This window comes from Pipra filicauda, unplaced genomic scaffold (assembly GCF_003945595.2).
Source record: "Pipra filicauda isolate LSUMZ 115617 unplaced genomic scaffold, ASM394559v2 scaffold43_size3849885_pilon, whole genome shotgun sequence".
Lineage (NCBI taxonomy): Eukaryota > Metazoa > Chordata > Aves > Passeriformes > Pipridae > Pipra > Pipra filicauda.
In genome coordinates, this window is record NW_024104576.1 from 1577925 (window position 1) to 1594891 (window position 16967).

General features: G+C 36.7%; 1 protein-coding gene and 1 long non-coding RNA gene across 4 annotated transcripts; one reads left to right on the top strand and one right to left on the bottom strand.

The window, feature by feature from the left end:
- Positions 1-740: 740 nt before the first annotated feature.
- LOC120324152 lies at positions 741-7314 on the top strand. The gene is made up of 3 exons (XR_005565206.1): positions 741-1818; positions 3995-4067; positions 4929-7314. It is a non-coding gene; the product is annotated as an uncharacterized LOC120324152 (long non-coding RNA).
- Positions 7315-7771: 457 nt separating this feature from the next.
- On the bottom strand, positions 7772-16948 carry LYAR (Ly1 antibody reactive). 3 transcript variants are annotated; one of them, XM_039385834.1, is made up of 10 exons: positions 16262-16328; positions 15993-16181; positions 15491-15605; positions 13519-13626; positions 12042-12125; positions 9905-10163; positions 9755-9826; positions 9406-9489; positions 8693-8778; positions 7772-8393 (listed from the first exon to the last, which is right to left on the bottom strand). In XM_039385834.1, exons 2-10 carry the CDS (start codon positions 16112-16114, stop codon positions 8259-8261), a joined length of 1065 nt encoding a protein of 354 aa, XP_039241768.1. In that variant the 5' UTR covers positions 16115-16181; positions 16262-16328; the 3' UTR covers positions 7772-8258. The 3 variants fall into 3 exon arrangements, with proteins under 3 accessions (XP_039241768.1, XP_027592063.1, XP_027592064.1); XM_027736262.2 differs by lacking the exon at positions 16262-16328 and adding an exon at positions 16913-16948 and having other exon boundaries at positions 9755-10163; XM_027736263.2 differs by having other exon boundaries at positions 9755-10163; positions 16262-16323.
- Between the last annotated feature and the right edge of the window lie 19 nt (positions 16949-16967).

Sequence of the window (16967 nt, forward strand, 5' to 3'; positions counted from 1 at the left end):
TTTGAGTGGAATTACTACCTCAGCCTTCACTTTCATCTTAGTGATTCAAATAAGAAACAAAGGAAATCATGCTCTTTCTTTGCAAAAGCTATTCATAGGATATATCTTTGATTTAATCATAGCAACTAAATAAATATGTATGCTTGAAAAGATTAAGATCTGTTAGAGTTGTTAAACTGACCACTTCTGTTTACCTACAGACTAGGTATTGTGCAAAGAGCTGAAATAAGAGCTTCCCTTCCCAGACTCACTATTGACCTTAACTGAGACCGCTCATGTTCAGTGTTTGTAGAGCTAAGATGTTTCCTGTGATCTTTTCGCAGCGCTTCTCTGATTCAGAAATTATTAATCTGCTAAAGAGTAGATAGAGATCAGGAGCTGAACTGAGACAAAATGAACAACGTAATTAATGAAGCATCTAATCAACGGGCCCATTGTGGATAATTAATTCTTGCAAGTTAACGTTTAAGAATCCTTGCAGAAATGTTAGGAAGTATTTTAAAATGTGGTGCTCGATTCGATAAATTTAGTTAACAGTCTGTGAAAGAAATTTGTGAATTTGAAGATTCAGTGAACGAAATGTACACAGAGTTTGCAGCAATTTTTTTGTTAATTGTATTCCTGGTCTCTTGTATAACATGATTCAGTTCCCACATTTTTGGAACTGAATTCAACACCTTTGCATTCTTTTCTTTAAAGTAGAAAATAATGCTTTGTTAGTTATTTGAATGTCTTTAAATGTTCAGGGTTTTCACCTATAACTGCAAGCTGAATTTTGCAATCTAGTTGCGTATTTTGAATTTCATTTTCTTGTTGCTTGCTGACGATTTGCTGTTTATTGATTAGTTGGTTTTATGTTGATTTACAGGTAACTCTTAATGACACCCACAAATGGTAACTTTTTATGTCTCTTGACTGGCTGGATATTTTAGAATTGGACTTCCCAGTTAAATTCTCACTTTTAGGAAGACAAATTAATTTTCTAGTATTCTAGCAAATATTTGTAATTTTTTCCCCATTACAGAAGTCGATAGCTAAATTAACCCAAGTTATCTGTTCACATAAGACCTGGTTGGAACTTTCTTCATTCCAAAGTAAGGTGGTCTCCTGCCTATGTTAACTTTTAGCTGAAGTAGGTTGGATACAGTGTAGACATATTTTTTATTTTGAGGAATGGCTGTGCTATATACTCTGTGCTTTCTGTTCACGAACCAAGTAAAAATGAAGTGAGTAGTAATTTGCTGCTTATCTTCTACTATCAGGAGTAAAATGATTGGATGTGTAGAGACTCTCAGTCCTTTCTTTACCTTGTCCTTGCACTGAAGCATTTACACTATGTGAAAAAGTAAAATACGTTGTCTGACTCATCTAGGTTACAAAGAAGCCTCAAAATAGTACTACAGTTCTCTTGCTTTCATCTTGCATTCTTTTAACTATTTTAAATTCAGTACAATGGAAAAAAATCAGCAAAGGACTTAAGAGCACTTGGTGTGAATAACTTAATGCAGATCTGAAAAACAATCGAAGGTTAAAACTCAATTGACTCTGACTGTGGTCCATATACAAACTATTGAACTCAAGCTGAATTCTCATGCGAGTATTAAATTGCAGCACAGCCTTGAATTGACCCTTTAGGAAGGAAACAATGCATATAATAGTGTGTTTGATACCAAGAAGGCACTACATATAAGCATGCAAGCATTTGAACTTCATGAAGGAAAAGAAAGCAGGAAAGATAAAGGCAGTCAAAAAGGTGAAGAGTGCATCTAAGAGAAGAGGAAAAAAATCACACCACGTATTGCCATCTGATTTATCTAGGTATGTTATTCTTCACCTTCAAAGTTGTCAGCAAATTACAAAGAAATAGCTGGTCCAGAACAGTACTTTAATCTGGAGTGTCTATTTGATAGAAGACCATTTCAATACTCTCAATTACCCTGATTAAATATTAGGTAGCATCAGTGTTTGACTCATGCCTTTCGCTATAATCAGCATTAAGAATATAAAATGAGAGGAGTGTTCTATTCATTCTGGCTTGCATCTTCGAATGTGTAAACAAAACCAGAATATTAATCCAAATTTATCCAAATGTCCAAAAATTATCCTATTTATCCAAAATAAATCTGGATAAACCATTCTCCTAGAAGTTGCTAAGTAAATTTTCCTGCTGTCTCTTCTAAATAATTTCTTGAATTTAGTTTCACTTAGCTATGCTTACTTTCTTAAGGGAATACAATGGCTCTCAAAATGTTTTCCCAAGATTACAGTTTAATGATACAAAGCATTTGGCAGCAGTACTCCAGCTATAATTGTTCTTGACTACTCAATCCCCAGTAGTGGTATATAATACCTCTCAGTTTGAGGATTTGATCTGGTTTTAAAAGCCTGCAAAAATGCAGGGGGTGGTGGAGAGGCAAAAACAAATAGCCAGATGTGGGAGGGTGGGAAAGGAAACACTTGGGAATTACTGAAACCGATTTCTTTATTGAGGAAAATGTCTGTGCAACCATACATCTGTAACAATATGACAAGAATTTCATACTTAGGGCACTTAGGAACATCCTAAAGTTTTGTTTGGTTTTTGAATAATGAAGATTACACATCTAATTCACACAGAAAAGACTATCAATTGTGGGCACGGGCATTCAACTGTTATTTATCAAACATTCACTGTACAGCAGTATTGGTCCCTTTCAATGTGACTTTATTTCTGCACTGGTAGAGGTTAACATTATTTTAGGCTTCGATAACATATTTACTATTATTTTGGGGATGTCTGGTGTCCCCACTGCCTGCGATTTCACTGATGTAAAAAAGAAGGGACAAAGGTTCTTGGGCGCGTGGATCTCACTGTTAACAAGATTGGAAACTACAGATCATTTTCATGCATTCAGCATAGCAACATCTCACTGATGTGTAAGAGTGTGGGATCCAGCTCATGCTGTTTGCCTGGAGAATTTTTCTGTGGAGTCCTGAAAAAAAGTAAATACAAAACAAAGCTCTTACATGCTTCACTCGTGTGTATAAGCAGGTTTTCTTTACCATCATCCTTCACAGACCATTAGCACTTATGTATCTTGTAGGGTCAATTTTTCATGTATTTTTATCTGGTATTGTAATTAATTGGACAACAGAGTTAGAGGGAACACTGACAGAGTGCTATACTGCCCAAGAGAGCAGTTTGCTTTAGGAAGACTGAATTCAGCAATTTGAAATTTTGGCTGGAGGTGTTAGTACAATTCCCATATTGTTTTGACTAATCTGCTTAATATGAACAGGTCTTTAAGAGCATCAGCTGAGTTAATATTTTTTCTTCTCATGGAAAACTTATCTAATGCTAAACTCTGAAATCACTTAAGTTCTGAAAGTTCACCAAAAGAGCTGAACCTTCAAAGGTTCAGCTGAGACAGAATTGTAGCAGCAAGAAGCAAGAGGAAACATATTTCATGGTGTAAGGTAAAGAAATTGTAGAAACAGACCATAAAATGTGTTAATGTAAATGGTAGAATGGATAGATCAGGAAAAAATTATTAAAACACTCTAAGAGATGTCTGTATGAGTCAGTCAAACCTTTTAGACTAGCAATTGATTTAGAAGTTCAAAGCAGAAATGCAGGCATTAAGTGAAGGACTTGCTTTAATGGTAAGAAAGAAGTCTAGAAGAAAATTCTGGTCCTGTCTCATCCACGGAAAACATGAGCCTTTGTCACATATGGATATTATGCAGTGTGTTTTCCTCCTTGAATTCCTTCTCATCATCAAGAGCTAAAGGCCAGCAGAAGGGAATAAAATATAATGCATAAAAGTGCATTTCATGCTTTACCTTTATACATTAATGGCTCGGTCGTGGAAATTCGCTACATGGCTCCTGCAAAAACAGAATGAAGGACTAAACATCTTGTATTTTGAGCCATCTGCAGTGCAGGTAGAATTCTGGTGTTATTTTTCATTCAGTTTGTCACCTAAATGAGATGTAGTGACTTGAATACTTTCAGATGGATGTCATGCTGCCTGAGAGGAAGATTCCAGGATGCGTAAAAGCATCTTTTTCTAATAAAACAAATATAGGTGAGTTCATTTTGACTGTAATCAGGCCTCAGTTAGGCTTTTTATACTAATTTAGTACTAATGCATTCCACCTAGAAGTTTGAGAATAGTGGTTTTATGGGTGGCTAGGCATACAGAGGCACAATTTCTGTTTTCCTATTACTTTTAAGTAATTTCAGAAACTATAAAACTACTTCTGTAGGAAGTCAGTATTTTCCTTTTGCTGTAACTCAGGTATGAGGTTGAGTAGCAAGGGCAGGTTTTATACAAAGAATCTAGTGAGAAGGGCAAAACACACAGTCTCCAAAGACTGAACAATTCTAAGTCTTGTAGAATAAATTTTAAAAGAAAGGATAAATAAAAAATAAGATGTGTTTGAGAAAGCTCTGTGATCTGCAGTCTTGCAGAATAAAGTTCAATTTAAGCAAAAAGCTTGAAGGTTTTACAACTTTTACACTGCGAGAGCATAAAAGCACAAGGATTCAGGTGCAAAAGGAATTCCAAGAAGTGCAAAGAAAAGCAGTAGATTACAGAGGCAAAAGGAATTGTGTCTTAACAAGTGCAAAGGAAAGTTACTACTAAAACTTCCTCTGGTCCAAGTGAAATTTAGAATTCAATATAAAGTAACGCTTCCTGTAAAAGTACTAATGGGAAACATAAGATGTTCCTTTTCTTGGCTGACAGAGCAGAAAAGAATCTTAGAGGACTTATTTTTTTTTGTTCTTGATGGCTAAATTGGGAGAAGAAAGGGGTAAATGTTGAATATATTGACTGAGATATCTTGTAACCTGTGAATACAGCTCAATGTACAGAACAATATGCCTTTTTTTCACTTATCTCACACAAAAAGTTTAATATTTGCTCTCTTATTTCCTTAATAAGGGTGAGTGTTACAGCCTTAAAAGTTTCCGAATGGAATCATGTGTTGGGTCTCTGTATCCTGTGGTCATCAGCTACGAGCCACTACTCATGTCGGGGTCTGACTACATTGTACTGATGCAATCGGACTATAGCACCAGGTGGGAGGATCGGTTTTCACTGGAGAAAGAAGAATGAACTACTCTAATGCACCAGAACAGTGGAGGGCTGAGCACAACAAATAAGTAGCTGTCCTTTGAAGATTTTTTTTCTTCCAGTGATTAAACTTCCTGCTCAAGTGCTCATACTATACTTATAGTGAAAGCCACTAGCTTGAAACAATTTTCTAATTTACATTGCTTCTTCCTTCCCCACCCTGCCACAGACACTCAATTTCCAATGCACTATTTCAGAAAGGAAAACTTTTAACAGCAAGGCTTATTTTATTATGGAGCTCTATTATGCTGTTTAAAAAAAATCACTAAAACATATTCTGGAACATTCTGTAATGCTACATTACTGTTACCTGATGGTCTCTACTAAATTTACTGTGACTTCACATTAACAGTGATCGCTAAACATATAATTGGTGGAAAAGAAAATTTTAAAAAATTCCACGATATTGTCAATTTGTATTAAATGCTAAAAGAAGCTTTATAAAAGCATTCTCTTGCACTAATTTTTCAGTACCCTGATCTATGTTACAGCAAAATAATCCCCTGTGGTTACAGTACTGAGTGAATACTGGAAAACTGTATATTGTTAACATTAATTTTATCTGTTTTCACATCTCAATTTGAAATGCAAGTGTAAAATCTGAAGTTACAAAGTAAATATTTAATGACTTTTTTTCATACTGTAACACCCAGGTCTTGCTGGTAAAATCAGAACTCTATTTACATTCTCATTTATTGAGATTTTTCTGTACAAAAACTATACTAAAATACTAGCTTTAATGGTATAAATTCATGCAACTAAACTGGGAAACACACAAAATAGAATTCATACTGGTGCTACCCTATCTCCTTTTTTAAAAGTTATATGTTTTACAGTAGCTTTTCTGCTTCTGCAAAAGTTTGAAGGGCTCCCTATTTTTCTTCAGAATCTAGATTGGCAGCTGCAAGTATAAGAAAGTTCCTTCTGAATATTACTGTTGGTTGGTTGCAGCTGAGAAAAACACAACAAAAAGTGCACATCCATCAGCTGCATGGTTCTGCAGTGTGGCATTAAGCAATGCCCCTTTGCCCTGAAAGCACAGGAAAAAGAAAATGGTGGGGAAAGGTGCTTTAAAATGCTTTAAAAATACTGTTGCACAACTTCAGAGCTTCTTTTTGGTTCTTGTTTCCATCAGATATAGATCAGCTTGTCTGTAGATTAGAAAATGCTGCTGCTTTTCATGAGGAGAAACCATCATTCTCCCAAGATGTGAAGGACAAATTGCAATATTCCAAAGTATGAATTTACTGTGAATATTTATTTTCAAATGAATAACATAAGTAATCCAAACTGCCCTTACCAGTTTGAAAAAGGAAAAAAAGATGCAGCTGATGAGTTTGCGAGCACATGGAGAAAACAGCAGGGCCCTTATTGAGAACACGTGTGGGTACCGCAGGTGCCAGCAGTAGCATGGCCAGTAGTGCCACTCCACAACTTGCTGCCCTGCTCAGGAACTGACCCCAGCTACAACACCCTCCCACAACACAACAAGGCAGCTGGGACCAGCTGGATGATGGAAGCCAGGGCAGAGAGACAGAAGATAATCCTGGCTTGTGGACATGGAATTGGCCTTTTGAAGTGTAGGAAGAAATTCAGCAGATGCTTCGATGTGTGTGTCAAACACGTGCTGTGGTCAACAACAATTGAAGATGAAAAGTGTAAGGGAATGTCATAATTTGGAATTAATTCTAAACAAACAAAAAAACCCCAAAACAAACATGAAAACATGAAACAATTCCTTTCACAAACCTGTTTGTGATCTTAATGTAGCAGTATCTGTTGTAAAATTAATACAGTGAGTGAAGAGATTAATTGCATTGTATTGATTTCAATTTCACTGACCTTTTATGTCCTAAATTTAAAAAAAAAAAACCAAAACCCTAAACTTTTGAAATGTTCTCAACTTCTCAGTCTCTTCTCATGTCTGTAAATAAATTTTATTCTATTTATCTCCAAAACCATTTTTCATGAATTAACAACAAACACCGAAGAGATCTTAAATTTATTAGGTGCTTTTATTGCAACTTCTATAAGACAAATATGTACTCAGAAAAACTGGACCCAGTGTATCAGACAGGTAATTTTTTCATATTAATACTTTTAATATATTCAATATTTCTATAAATTCAGATATTTTTTTAGTATGGAGTTTTATAGAAGTGTATCTGCTTGAAATCACTAAGCAATTTTTTAAAAAAACACCATACCATCAACGGTTTTCTACCACTGTTTGTAACAGACTATTTCATGGTCGGAAACTTTCTAGATGGAAGTATTTTGCATTTCAGTAAAAACCTAAAAAACTTCAAGTACCTTTCCCCAGGCAACTCTGTCTCTTACATATGTGTAACATATCTGGTCTACTTAAATTGTTTCGGTGACTGCACTGTAACAGCCTCTTCAAATAATTTATAATCTGTGGATTTATTATACGATTATAAAGTGACAAGATTTATTATATTTAAGGTGGTATTTTAAAGTAATTGATTTCATCAGTCAATTTTTGGTCCATGTAACCACTTATATTGAAGTCATTGCATTACTAATCAAGACTTCCAGTAGCAATGCATATACAGGTAACTCAGTCTTTAGATTTTCACTGAACGTGCAACATTGCACACACAAATCTGAGACACTACAACAATTACGCATTTTACACCACGGACTCAGCAGTTTATTAAAGCCTGCGTACACTAGCTACACTGGGTAAAGGGGATATCAGTCATGCCACTTTGGATTTGAACATAACAAAACATTTATTCCACAGTGGGTTTTTTAATATGAAAATCCTCTTTGCTCTTAAAATAGTTTCTGCAAAAAGCCACACAACCTAGGTCCAGGTAAAACATTCATGCCTATAAATTATATCCATTACTGGGAGAATTTTAATACAGTAGGCAGTAATTATTTTCAATGTCTCTTAAAACTTGTACCAGAAAATATACATTTTCCATAAAATCAAAAAATAAAGTATTTGAAAATGTTCTGTGATCAATCTAGAAAAACGAGCCCAGTATTAAAAGTTAAATTCTGCTTTCACATATACAATTTGAGACCAATGCATAGTATTTGTACAGGTGACAGAAGAGTTTGACTCCCTCTGCAAGATTAAAACGCAACAGCAAAGTATGCAAACTTTTATTTCACAAGTTTCACTTTGTCCTTCCGAACTTTAAATTTGGGATTGTTATTCACTTTCTTATTAAATGTGACAAGGATCTCCTCTTCTGATTTGTACTGTTCAGCAGCTACTGCGTAAAAATGAGCTATAACCTGCACAAAGACAGACGAATAGTTTTTAGTTAGTAAAGATGACTCCACTTTAAGCAGTAATACATTCATGTTACTGTATTAAAAGCAGCATAGAATCTATGATGCTATTATTTCTTTGCAGAATTAGCACTGAATTTCTTCCGTAACTCAGTAAGCAATAAAGAACCCATCCTTCAGTTGACATTCTGTCAATTGATGTTCTGCTAAATAATGTCAAACCAGGATTTTACAAACTTCAGCATTACAGAAAGAAATTCACGAGACAAAAGGAGATTAAAACCCCCAATGTTTTACCATACCTTTTTTCTTAGTCTTTTAATTGAAATTTCGTTGTCTGGAGCCTGTCTCAGAACAGCTTTGATGGTTCCGCTCCAGTTGAATTTACCTAGAAAATAATTAGGTGTACAACACTGTTAGTAAAATTAGGCATTGCCAGGTCTTCTTCTCTAGTATAGTTAGGAAGGTCCTGTCTCCTCAAGCTTAGAGCATGGGCAGTCAAATACCACCTTCAGAGGTCATTAATTGGTAGTTCCCAAATAACAACCTGTATGTTCAAGCAACAGCCTTAATGTGTTGGATGATAGGAAGAAGTAGCTTTATCCAAGCATAAACTAAGGTCTGACACATCTGAAATCCAATTTATGATTCACTGAGCAAAAATGGGGATATGAGAGATACCAGGAGCTTTTTCTTTTTCTTTTTTCCTCTGTGCTGGCTAACGTGCAGGGAAGAGACTTGTGGTGAAACAAACACACCAGGTTCCTCACTGCTCAGTGGAACCAAATGTAGCCAGAGGTTGCCAGCACAGCTGAAGCAACAACTGAGAGAAGTAATTCAGTGTCAGATGTTAAGTGTAGCACAGGCTACTTACTCTGACCTGGTGTGTATATTGAATATGCATTTATGTACGCTGCGGCACAATGTATTTCATGGTTTCCTGCAGAAGCACTGTATTTATATTCTGCATTAGGTCTTTTAGTCTAAATTAACTAAATTGTCCCTTTAAGAATACCTTTATTAGTTCCCACACTTTTTTTGTTGTCATTGGTGTTTTCGGTTTTCATTTTCTTTGTTTTGATAGGAGGTTCCTCTGGAGCTGGAATTGGATAAACATACACAAAAAAATTTAAAACTAGAAGAAAAGTTCCGACACGACTTAAAGTTCTCTTCTTCTAACATGAGTTTATATTTGCTAAGAGTTTCAGATTATACAAAAGAACTGTGCAATCACTGTTAAAAAATAATCTAATTTGTATATGCAACTTCCTACTTAAAAATTCTACTCAGGTAATTTATTAAGCTCTGGAACTGAGAAAAAGCATCTTCAAAACAAAGGAGAATATAAGTTGTATAATGAATACCTTCTACATGTTTATGTTTGCGTTTCTTTACTTTTGTTTCCTCTTCAACTTCACTCTGATGGCCATTTCCATTTGTTTCAAATTCACGTTTATGTTTGCGTTTCTTTACTTTTGTTTCCTCTTCAACTTCACTCTGATGGCCATTTCCATTTGTTTCATTCTCCACGCTCTCCTTTCCTTTCTTGGACTTTTTACTCTTTTTTACCTCTGACTGGTTTTCTAATTTCAAATCTTTTTTCTCCTTCTTTGTGTTCTTTTGTCTCTCTTCTTTTCGTTCTCTCTTATTCTTTTTCTTCTCAGCTTTATCATCTGTAATTCCATTTTCTTCTGCCACTGTTTTTTCCTCAGTTTCTGCAGACTGGCGCTCTTCCTTCCGTTGTGGTTTGTCCTGTTCTTTTTCATTTGAAATCTTTTGTTGAAAAAGAAGATTATTACAATTTTTACATGCCTTGTTTTGACACTGCAACTTTCCCCTACTACAAAATTCATGAAGAACATTAATTTCTCGAAATCAATTAAATTTCTTACATATGGTAACACCAGATACCTGAGAAATAGTACGAGTGTGTCTGATTCCTCTTTTAACTAAAGACTAAATGCTAATTAATGTCAAAGAAGAAATGTTATCTTATAACATATATAATTTTTAGTTGAAGTAAATGTCCATGTGTTTTAACATAATTGCTAAATGTAATTAAGGGAGTGACAACTCTTTGATTTACACAAGCAAAACATTACAGCAACATACAGAACCTATTCCCAAATATACAGCCCTTGAGTAATAACCTTAGTTTTGCCACCCAGTTCCCTGTCTTGGGATATGTCTGGGACAACAAACCGTTATTGCATGATGTTAACAAAGGCACTTCTGGTTGTTTTAATTTTACTTTATTCACCTTAATATATTTGGTCTTCTTCTACCATTCCTTGGCTGATAATTATTTTCTTGTTGAAGAATAAATATATTAATGAAAAAATAATATTTAATTTTAACTTTAAATTTAATAATTACTAGTGAAATACAATTACTGAAATGTTAGTGTGGCTATTTAGTAAGATAATAGATCTTTATACAAGGCAACTTAAAACCAACATGGTTTTGTAAGAAGTAATTTCAATTAAATTTGAATTCTACTTAGGAATGTCCATTGAGTACATAAAATTCAAGGTATGTTTTACAAAGAATATCTTAAGAGTTTTTTTAAGAACTCTTAAAGGTGCATTGAAATGATCTGAGCAAGAAAGCTGTGCTATATATTTTACTTTAATGCTATGCTCTATGGACAATGCAAATTGTATTTAAATAGAAGTTTTTCAGATTGAAGATTTATTTTCTTTAAAAATAAGTTTAAGTCAAGACAGAATATTTATGACTTAAATGAAGTTCTGTCGACTCAGTATTAATGTTCCAGCAAAACAATGTACTTCAAATTCAGTGTCCAGAGCTAATATTATGTTCATATCCTTTAAAAAATGTGTTTCTTTCCTTCCTGGCTCTTATATTTGGATTCTTCAGAAAAACTGCAAATAGATTTAACTGGAATCATCAAATCAGAAACATGAAACATAATCAACAGGGGATTAATGCCAAATCTATGCCTACACTCTTCCTCAAAAGAATGTGGGAGGAGAGCATCTTTACCTCAACAGAGAAATGAGCTCTGTGACAGCTTTCTAATAGAAGCAATAGATGTACACAATCACAACACCACCCTACCAAAACATGCTAAGCTAGTAATGAAATAGCAAAGAATTAGGCACTGACAAAAAGGTCAGGGTGAGTCCACAATTTGGACAAAAAAGTGGGAGGAATTTGTCATGAGCTGGAGGATCTTCTCTCTCCCCACTAATAAGATAAGTGAACTGGGTGCTGTTAATTTTTCAGTCCAATACACATAAATTTGGGTCCAATAAAGTTCTGAAAAGATATTTGATTCCATCTCAGTGTGCGCTAAAAGACTGGAACCAAAGATAAAGGTAGTGGTTTTTCCTTTCTTTATGTACTAGTAGCTTTAAAGTGAATTAGCCTTCTGATTATCATGTCACAATCGTGTCACTGTGTCCAAGTTTTCAATCACAACTTACCCAATATTCACAACTACTCCAGTGACAGTCTGTTCCACAAGTAAGCAATTCAGTCTAGAAATATTACAATATAACGGAATCCATGGTAACAACAGGAGACAATGTTTCTGCCAGCATCTACAAAAGGAGTCTGAAAGGCTTTCCTTCCAGCATTTTGAACTGCATTCTTGTTGTATGATGTTGTACCTCTAACTTAACTTACCTTTCTGGTTGCTTCTGAGAAAACATCCCACACCTGATCTTGTAAAGTGCTGTCAGTAATTCTCAAACTGTTCTTGATCCAATTCTGTGCAGGGAAAAAACAGCAATAACTGAAAATGTGCACCTCTGATTTTCTTTCTTAATTACCATATATTTGGTTCTTGGGTTTATTTTTCATTTAAGAATCTAATCACTACTTCTGACTAAGATCTGGTTACAAGTTACTGCTATGAATCTCTCAAGCCTCCTTACTAAATTGTACTATGGCTCTGTACATAATGCCTATGTACTGTTATGAGGCTACACCACTCTCTGAATTGCCTCACCAATAGCAATCCCAAAGAGGTTAAGTATATAGAGAAGATAATCCTCAAGCTTTTGAATACAACTGGTTATGTTAATGTCCTACCAAACCTTCTGACTGTTCCCATGAGTTAAAATATTAATGATCTGATCTTATTTATTTGTGTACCGGACAGGTGGTCATGCTCCTCAATGGATACCTTAGTTTATTACAGAAAAGTAAAATTTAAACAAATGTCTCGATGCAAACATTTGAAAGTTGTTTGGATTATTGCAGGAGCTCCTGGTGAAACAAAGCCATAAATTTCAACTCATCTGTTTACACTATCAGCAACAGATCAACTTTTAGAAACATGGAATTCTATATAAAACCTAATGTAAAGATTTTTGCATTGCACTGAAAATCCCAGGAAAGGTGCATTAGTAAATTGAACAATGAACTGCAAAAACATTTGATCTTTCACTGCAACATATATTACCAAAAAGAAAGCGGCTTCTTGACAATATAATTTTCCCTGCTTAGAACATTAACTTTCTAGAAAAATATTTTAACCTTCAGCTCACTAGCAGCAATTTCACCACAGCTCTATTAGGTTCTATTTCAGTGCTTTGGGAGCAAGTGTGATCTTCTCTCAGCCTCACCATCTGAGGCACAAAACAGAGAGTGGAAAACAAAAAAGGCAGCTTGTCAGTAATTCTTTACTGATACCACATGAAACATTTGGAATTTACTTTAGTGAAGCATGCAGTGTGGAAGATTCTGTCAGAATACTGAGTAACAGGAAAACTCTCAAAACAGGATCTTGCCTTCACCAGGGAAAAACAAGGCCAGAGAAATAAAAAATCTTTAAAAGTATGTCTAAGAATTTGGACATTCAATAGAAATTGGAAATAGGGAAAAAAGAAAGGTATTGAAAAAAGAACAATTTAAAGATTATGCTTAAATGGTGAGTCTCTGGCTTAATACCTAATTAAACTGGCACACAAAGAGTCCTTTTAAGCGCGGAAATGTATTTTACAAATATTGCCTATTTGAAAGTCAGGCATTACACCATCTATACCAATGCCCAAATAAGCAATGTGTCCCGCCTTTGTTAAAAGAGAGTAGCACTTCCTAAGAAAGTCTATTTTTAAGCTTACTGCATGGATTACTACAAATCTCCATTAAAACATACCTGAAACTTTACTTTTTTTCTTGGAATGTTATCAAAGGCACGCATCTGCTCCAGGATGTTCCGCACTTTAGGGCTTATATTTGGCTTCTTCATGACTTCATGGATTTTCTAAATAAGAAAAACAGAATTAAATCAGAAAAGCAGCATAAGGATCAAATGGTACATCCAAGGTGTGCAAGTTTGAAGTGCACTGGAGAGAATCACCCAGCACCCACAGCTGGTATAGTCTGTTCACAGGAAATGTTCAAAATGCATGAGAAAAAGACTGATCTTTGGTTTAATCACAGATCATCAGATGTGTCAAAGTTACCTATCTAAGCATTTATACCTATACAGTAAGCACAGGCAAGCAGGACTGCTCACCAGTGCTTTCTGATGTACAAGTTACAATCTGTAATAAATACATTTTAAAGTAAAGAAACTGTACCATATTAGGGATTCTTGCAGCATGAAAAAGACCTTTATTAAGAAAAGCAATTGTCAACTTATTGGTTTTTTGTAAGCTTCTGGAGTTAATTGTGAAAAATCAGGCTTACTTAGATGCCACAGTTTGATATGCTTTTCTTTTGGCAGCAGTGCCAGCTTCTGCAACTATTAATCCCTGTAAGACTGTTCAGGATATTCCCATGCTATGGGTGTCAGCACAAGAGAACAGAGATTAGGCCAGGGCAGTTCCTCATGGCAGTTCCTTGAACAGCACTGCTGCTTGTGGGGGTGAAAAACAGCTGAGCTTCCTGGTGCTTAAAGACACAGCCACTGGACACTGGAGAGTCTTCCTGTACTAAGGTTTTGTGGATGTGTTAAGACTATTGGAAAAGGGTGTTTGGTAATAATCCCTCAGCTTTCTGTGTAGGAAGAACTTACTTCTGAGGCAGGCTTACAATGTTCATGAGCAATAGCTCTCACATCATGCTGCCTTTAACAATGTCCTCAAACCATGTTCAATCTCAACCACTACTCATCTTTGACTGTATTACTCATATACCTTGCGTGTGTGTGTAGCTTAGTACCTTGTTAGATTGTGTTCTATACAAGATAGAAATCAACAAATCCATGTATGAAGGTGATTAACTTGTTACTAATGGGGTTTTAAAAATGTGTTTGAGTTCCTTCCACAAATCAACGAATAACCTTAAGAAGGCAGATTCTTGCACAAGACAGAAAGGGTATTAAACATTTTCATCTGTGCTGGAGCCTCTCTTGTTCAACATATTTACAAAATATCTGACGAGGACAGGAAAATTTTCCTGATGATTGTGAAGCTATTCAGGATGAGGACTATAAGGATTGCAGAAAGATTTTAAGAAAATGAGTGACTAGGTAATAAAAGGGTAAATTACAGCCAACACAAATTCATGTAAAGCAGGATGCAAAGGAAAAGCAATCTTAACTTCACATCTAAAATGGCAGGCTTTAAGTTGATCGCTGGAGCGTAGACACAAGATCTTGGGTTTAAAATAGCCAATTCCATGAAAATGCCAGAACAATGATCAGCAGCAGCAAAAAAACAAAACAAAAAACCAAAAATAGGTTGACTGGCAAAAATCACTTTGAAAGATACAAAGAAGGACACAGAAAACATCATTATGACACACAGTAAATCTATGGTTCATCCATATCTTGAACTCTATTTCACAAACATACAGTAGAACTGGGAAGACTTCAGAAGACCAAAGAGATAACTTACATATGAAGAACAACTGAGCAGGGTAGAATTTCTCAGCCTGGAGCACACACTCAGTGTGCAACTGAGAAAACTACATTAAATCAAACTAGTAAGAGATAAATTCAAAACGAACAAAAGATACATTTCTTACCAGGATAAGCAAAAGACCTACCTAAGACATGCCAAAAGAAATTTGAGGATATTGGGAAAAACAGATCTCTGGTTTGATCCAGTATAGCCTTTCTAGTGTCTGTAACGATTATAAACAATAGTTATTTATCATATCTGTATATAATACAAACTTACCTGAATCCACTCCTGCTGTTTGGCATCTCCTTTGTTAGTTTTGGCTTCAAAACCTTTTCCGCCATATTTCTGGTCTTCACTTACGCACTTCACATGTTCCTTATAGTCATCGCCCCTGAACATACGAGATTTTTAACCATAGGTCACAGAGATGCTTCAGTCCTTTCAAACGTGCAACACCTAATCAACAAATTCAGTATGTTCCAAAAGCAACATTATTGCCAATTTCACTCTCTCTGCAGTAGCAGAGTAAATAACAGTTGTTGATGATCAGAAGCTGAAAGCTCTGTCGCTGATGCCTGTTTTCTGTTGAGGTTTAGTTGTCTATGAGGTTCAGACTTGGATGATTAAGCCTAAATTTCTATAAAAACATGTATATTTTTAAATACAAATATTATTATTCAGGCATAGCTACATTTAATTCTAAAAGACCACAGAAAAAAACTTGTATTTGTGACAACCTCTGCATAGTGAGAAAAGCTATTTCACATCCTTTACCTACCAGAAATCCTTGCCACAATCCATGCAAGACAGGCACTGACAGTTTCTGCAGATGTTCACATGCTTTTCAACCTGTGCTTTCTTCACAGCTTCTCCACATGCATTGCATGTGAAAACTACCATGTTGGCGAGTGGTCAGGAGCTTCCAAGAAGTGGGTATAACCTCCTTCCTCCACATACAAGCACAACCCTAGAAACACAAAGAGATCTTACACTTACGGCTTGAAAAAAACACGTGGGTGGCCGAAAAGCACCTGCATGTGCACCCACCCACAGACGGGGCGAGCAGTCCCATCCTGCAGGTGCAGGAGCTCGCCTTGCCTGACACCCTGAGCACAGGGGAGAGCAGCGACCCGGGAACCAGCACTCCCAGTACTCACCACCGCAACCTGGGAACCAGTAACCCCCAAACAAGGAACCAGTAACCCCTGTACCCGCCACCCCAAACGAGGAATCAGCAATCCCTGTACCTGCCATCCCAACCTGGGAACCAGTGACCCCCAATCCAAGAACCAGTGACCCCCACACCCACCACCCCAAATCGGGAACGAGTGACCTCCATATCCATGACCCCAGCCCAGGAACCACTAAACCCCATACCCGGGAACCAATGACCCCCCATTACCACCCCCCAACCAGGGAAACAGTAACCCCCAACCCAGGAACCAGCAATCCCTGTACCCGCCACCCCGATCCGCCTCCTTTTCCAGGCACGACCTCCCCCGGCCCTTCCGTCCCGCTCCCCTCAGCAGACCCGTCCCGACTGGGTCCAGGCGAGCGGCGCTGCCGAGAGGTGGCCCGGCCACACGGCGTACCCGCCACCCGCGCTCCTGGCCAGCAGCCGCTGCTGCCGTGCCGCCTCTCCTGCTCCTGCTCCTGCTCCCTCTCCCATTCCCGTTCCCGTTCCCTGCACCCCCGCACCTCAGCGGCCGCCGCCGCCTCCCGCAGCCGCCCCGCGCGGCACGTGCCGCCGCCC

What these genes read in the sequence shown, in the direction of transcription:
- LYAR (XM_027736262.2), bottom strand. Translation starts at nt 16,114, where the DNA reads ATGGTAGTTTTCACATGCAATGCATGTGGAGAAGCTGTGAAGAAAGCA. An exon ending in GATTGTGGCAAGGATTTCTG is followed by an intron (nt 15,606 to 15,992) that starts GTAGGTAAAGGA and finishes TCGTATGTTCAG; the next exon opens with GGGCGATGACTATAAGGAAC. An exon ending in GAAAAAAAGTAAAGTTTCAG is followed by an intron (nt 12,126 to 13,518) that starts GTATGTTTTAAT and finishes TTCCCTGCACAG; the next exon opens with AATTGGATCAAGAACAGTTT.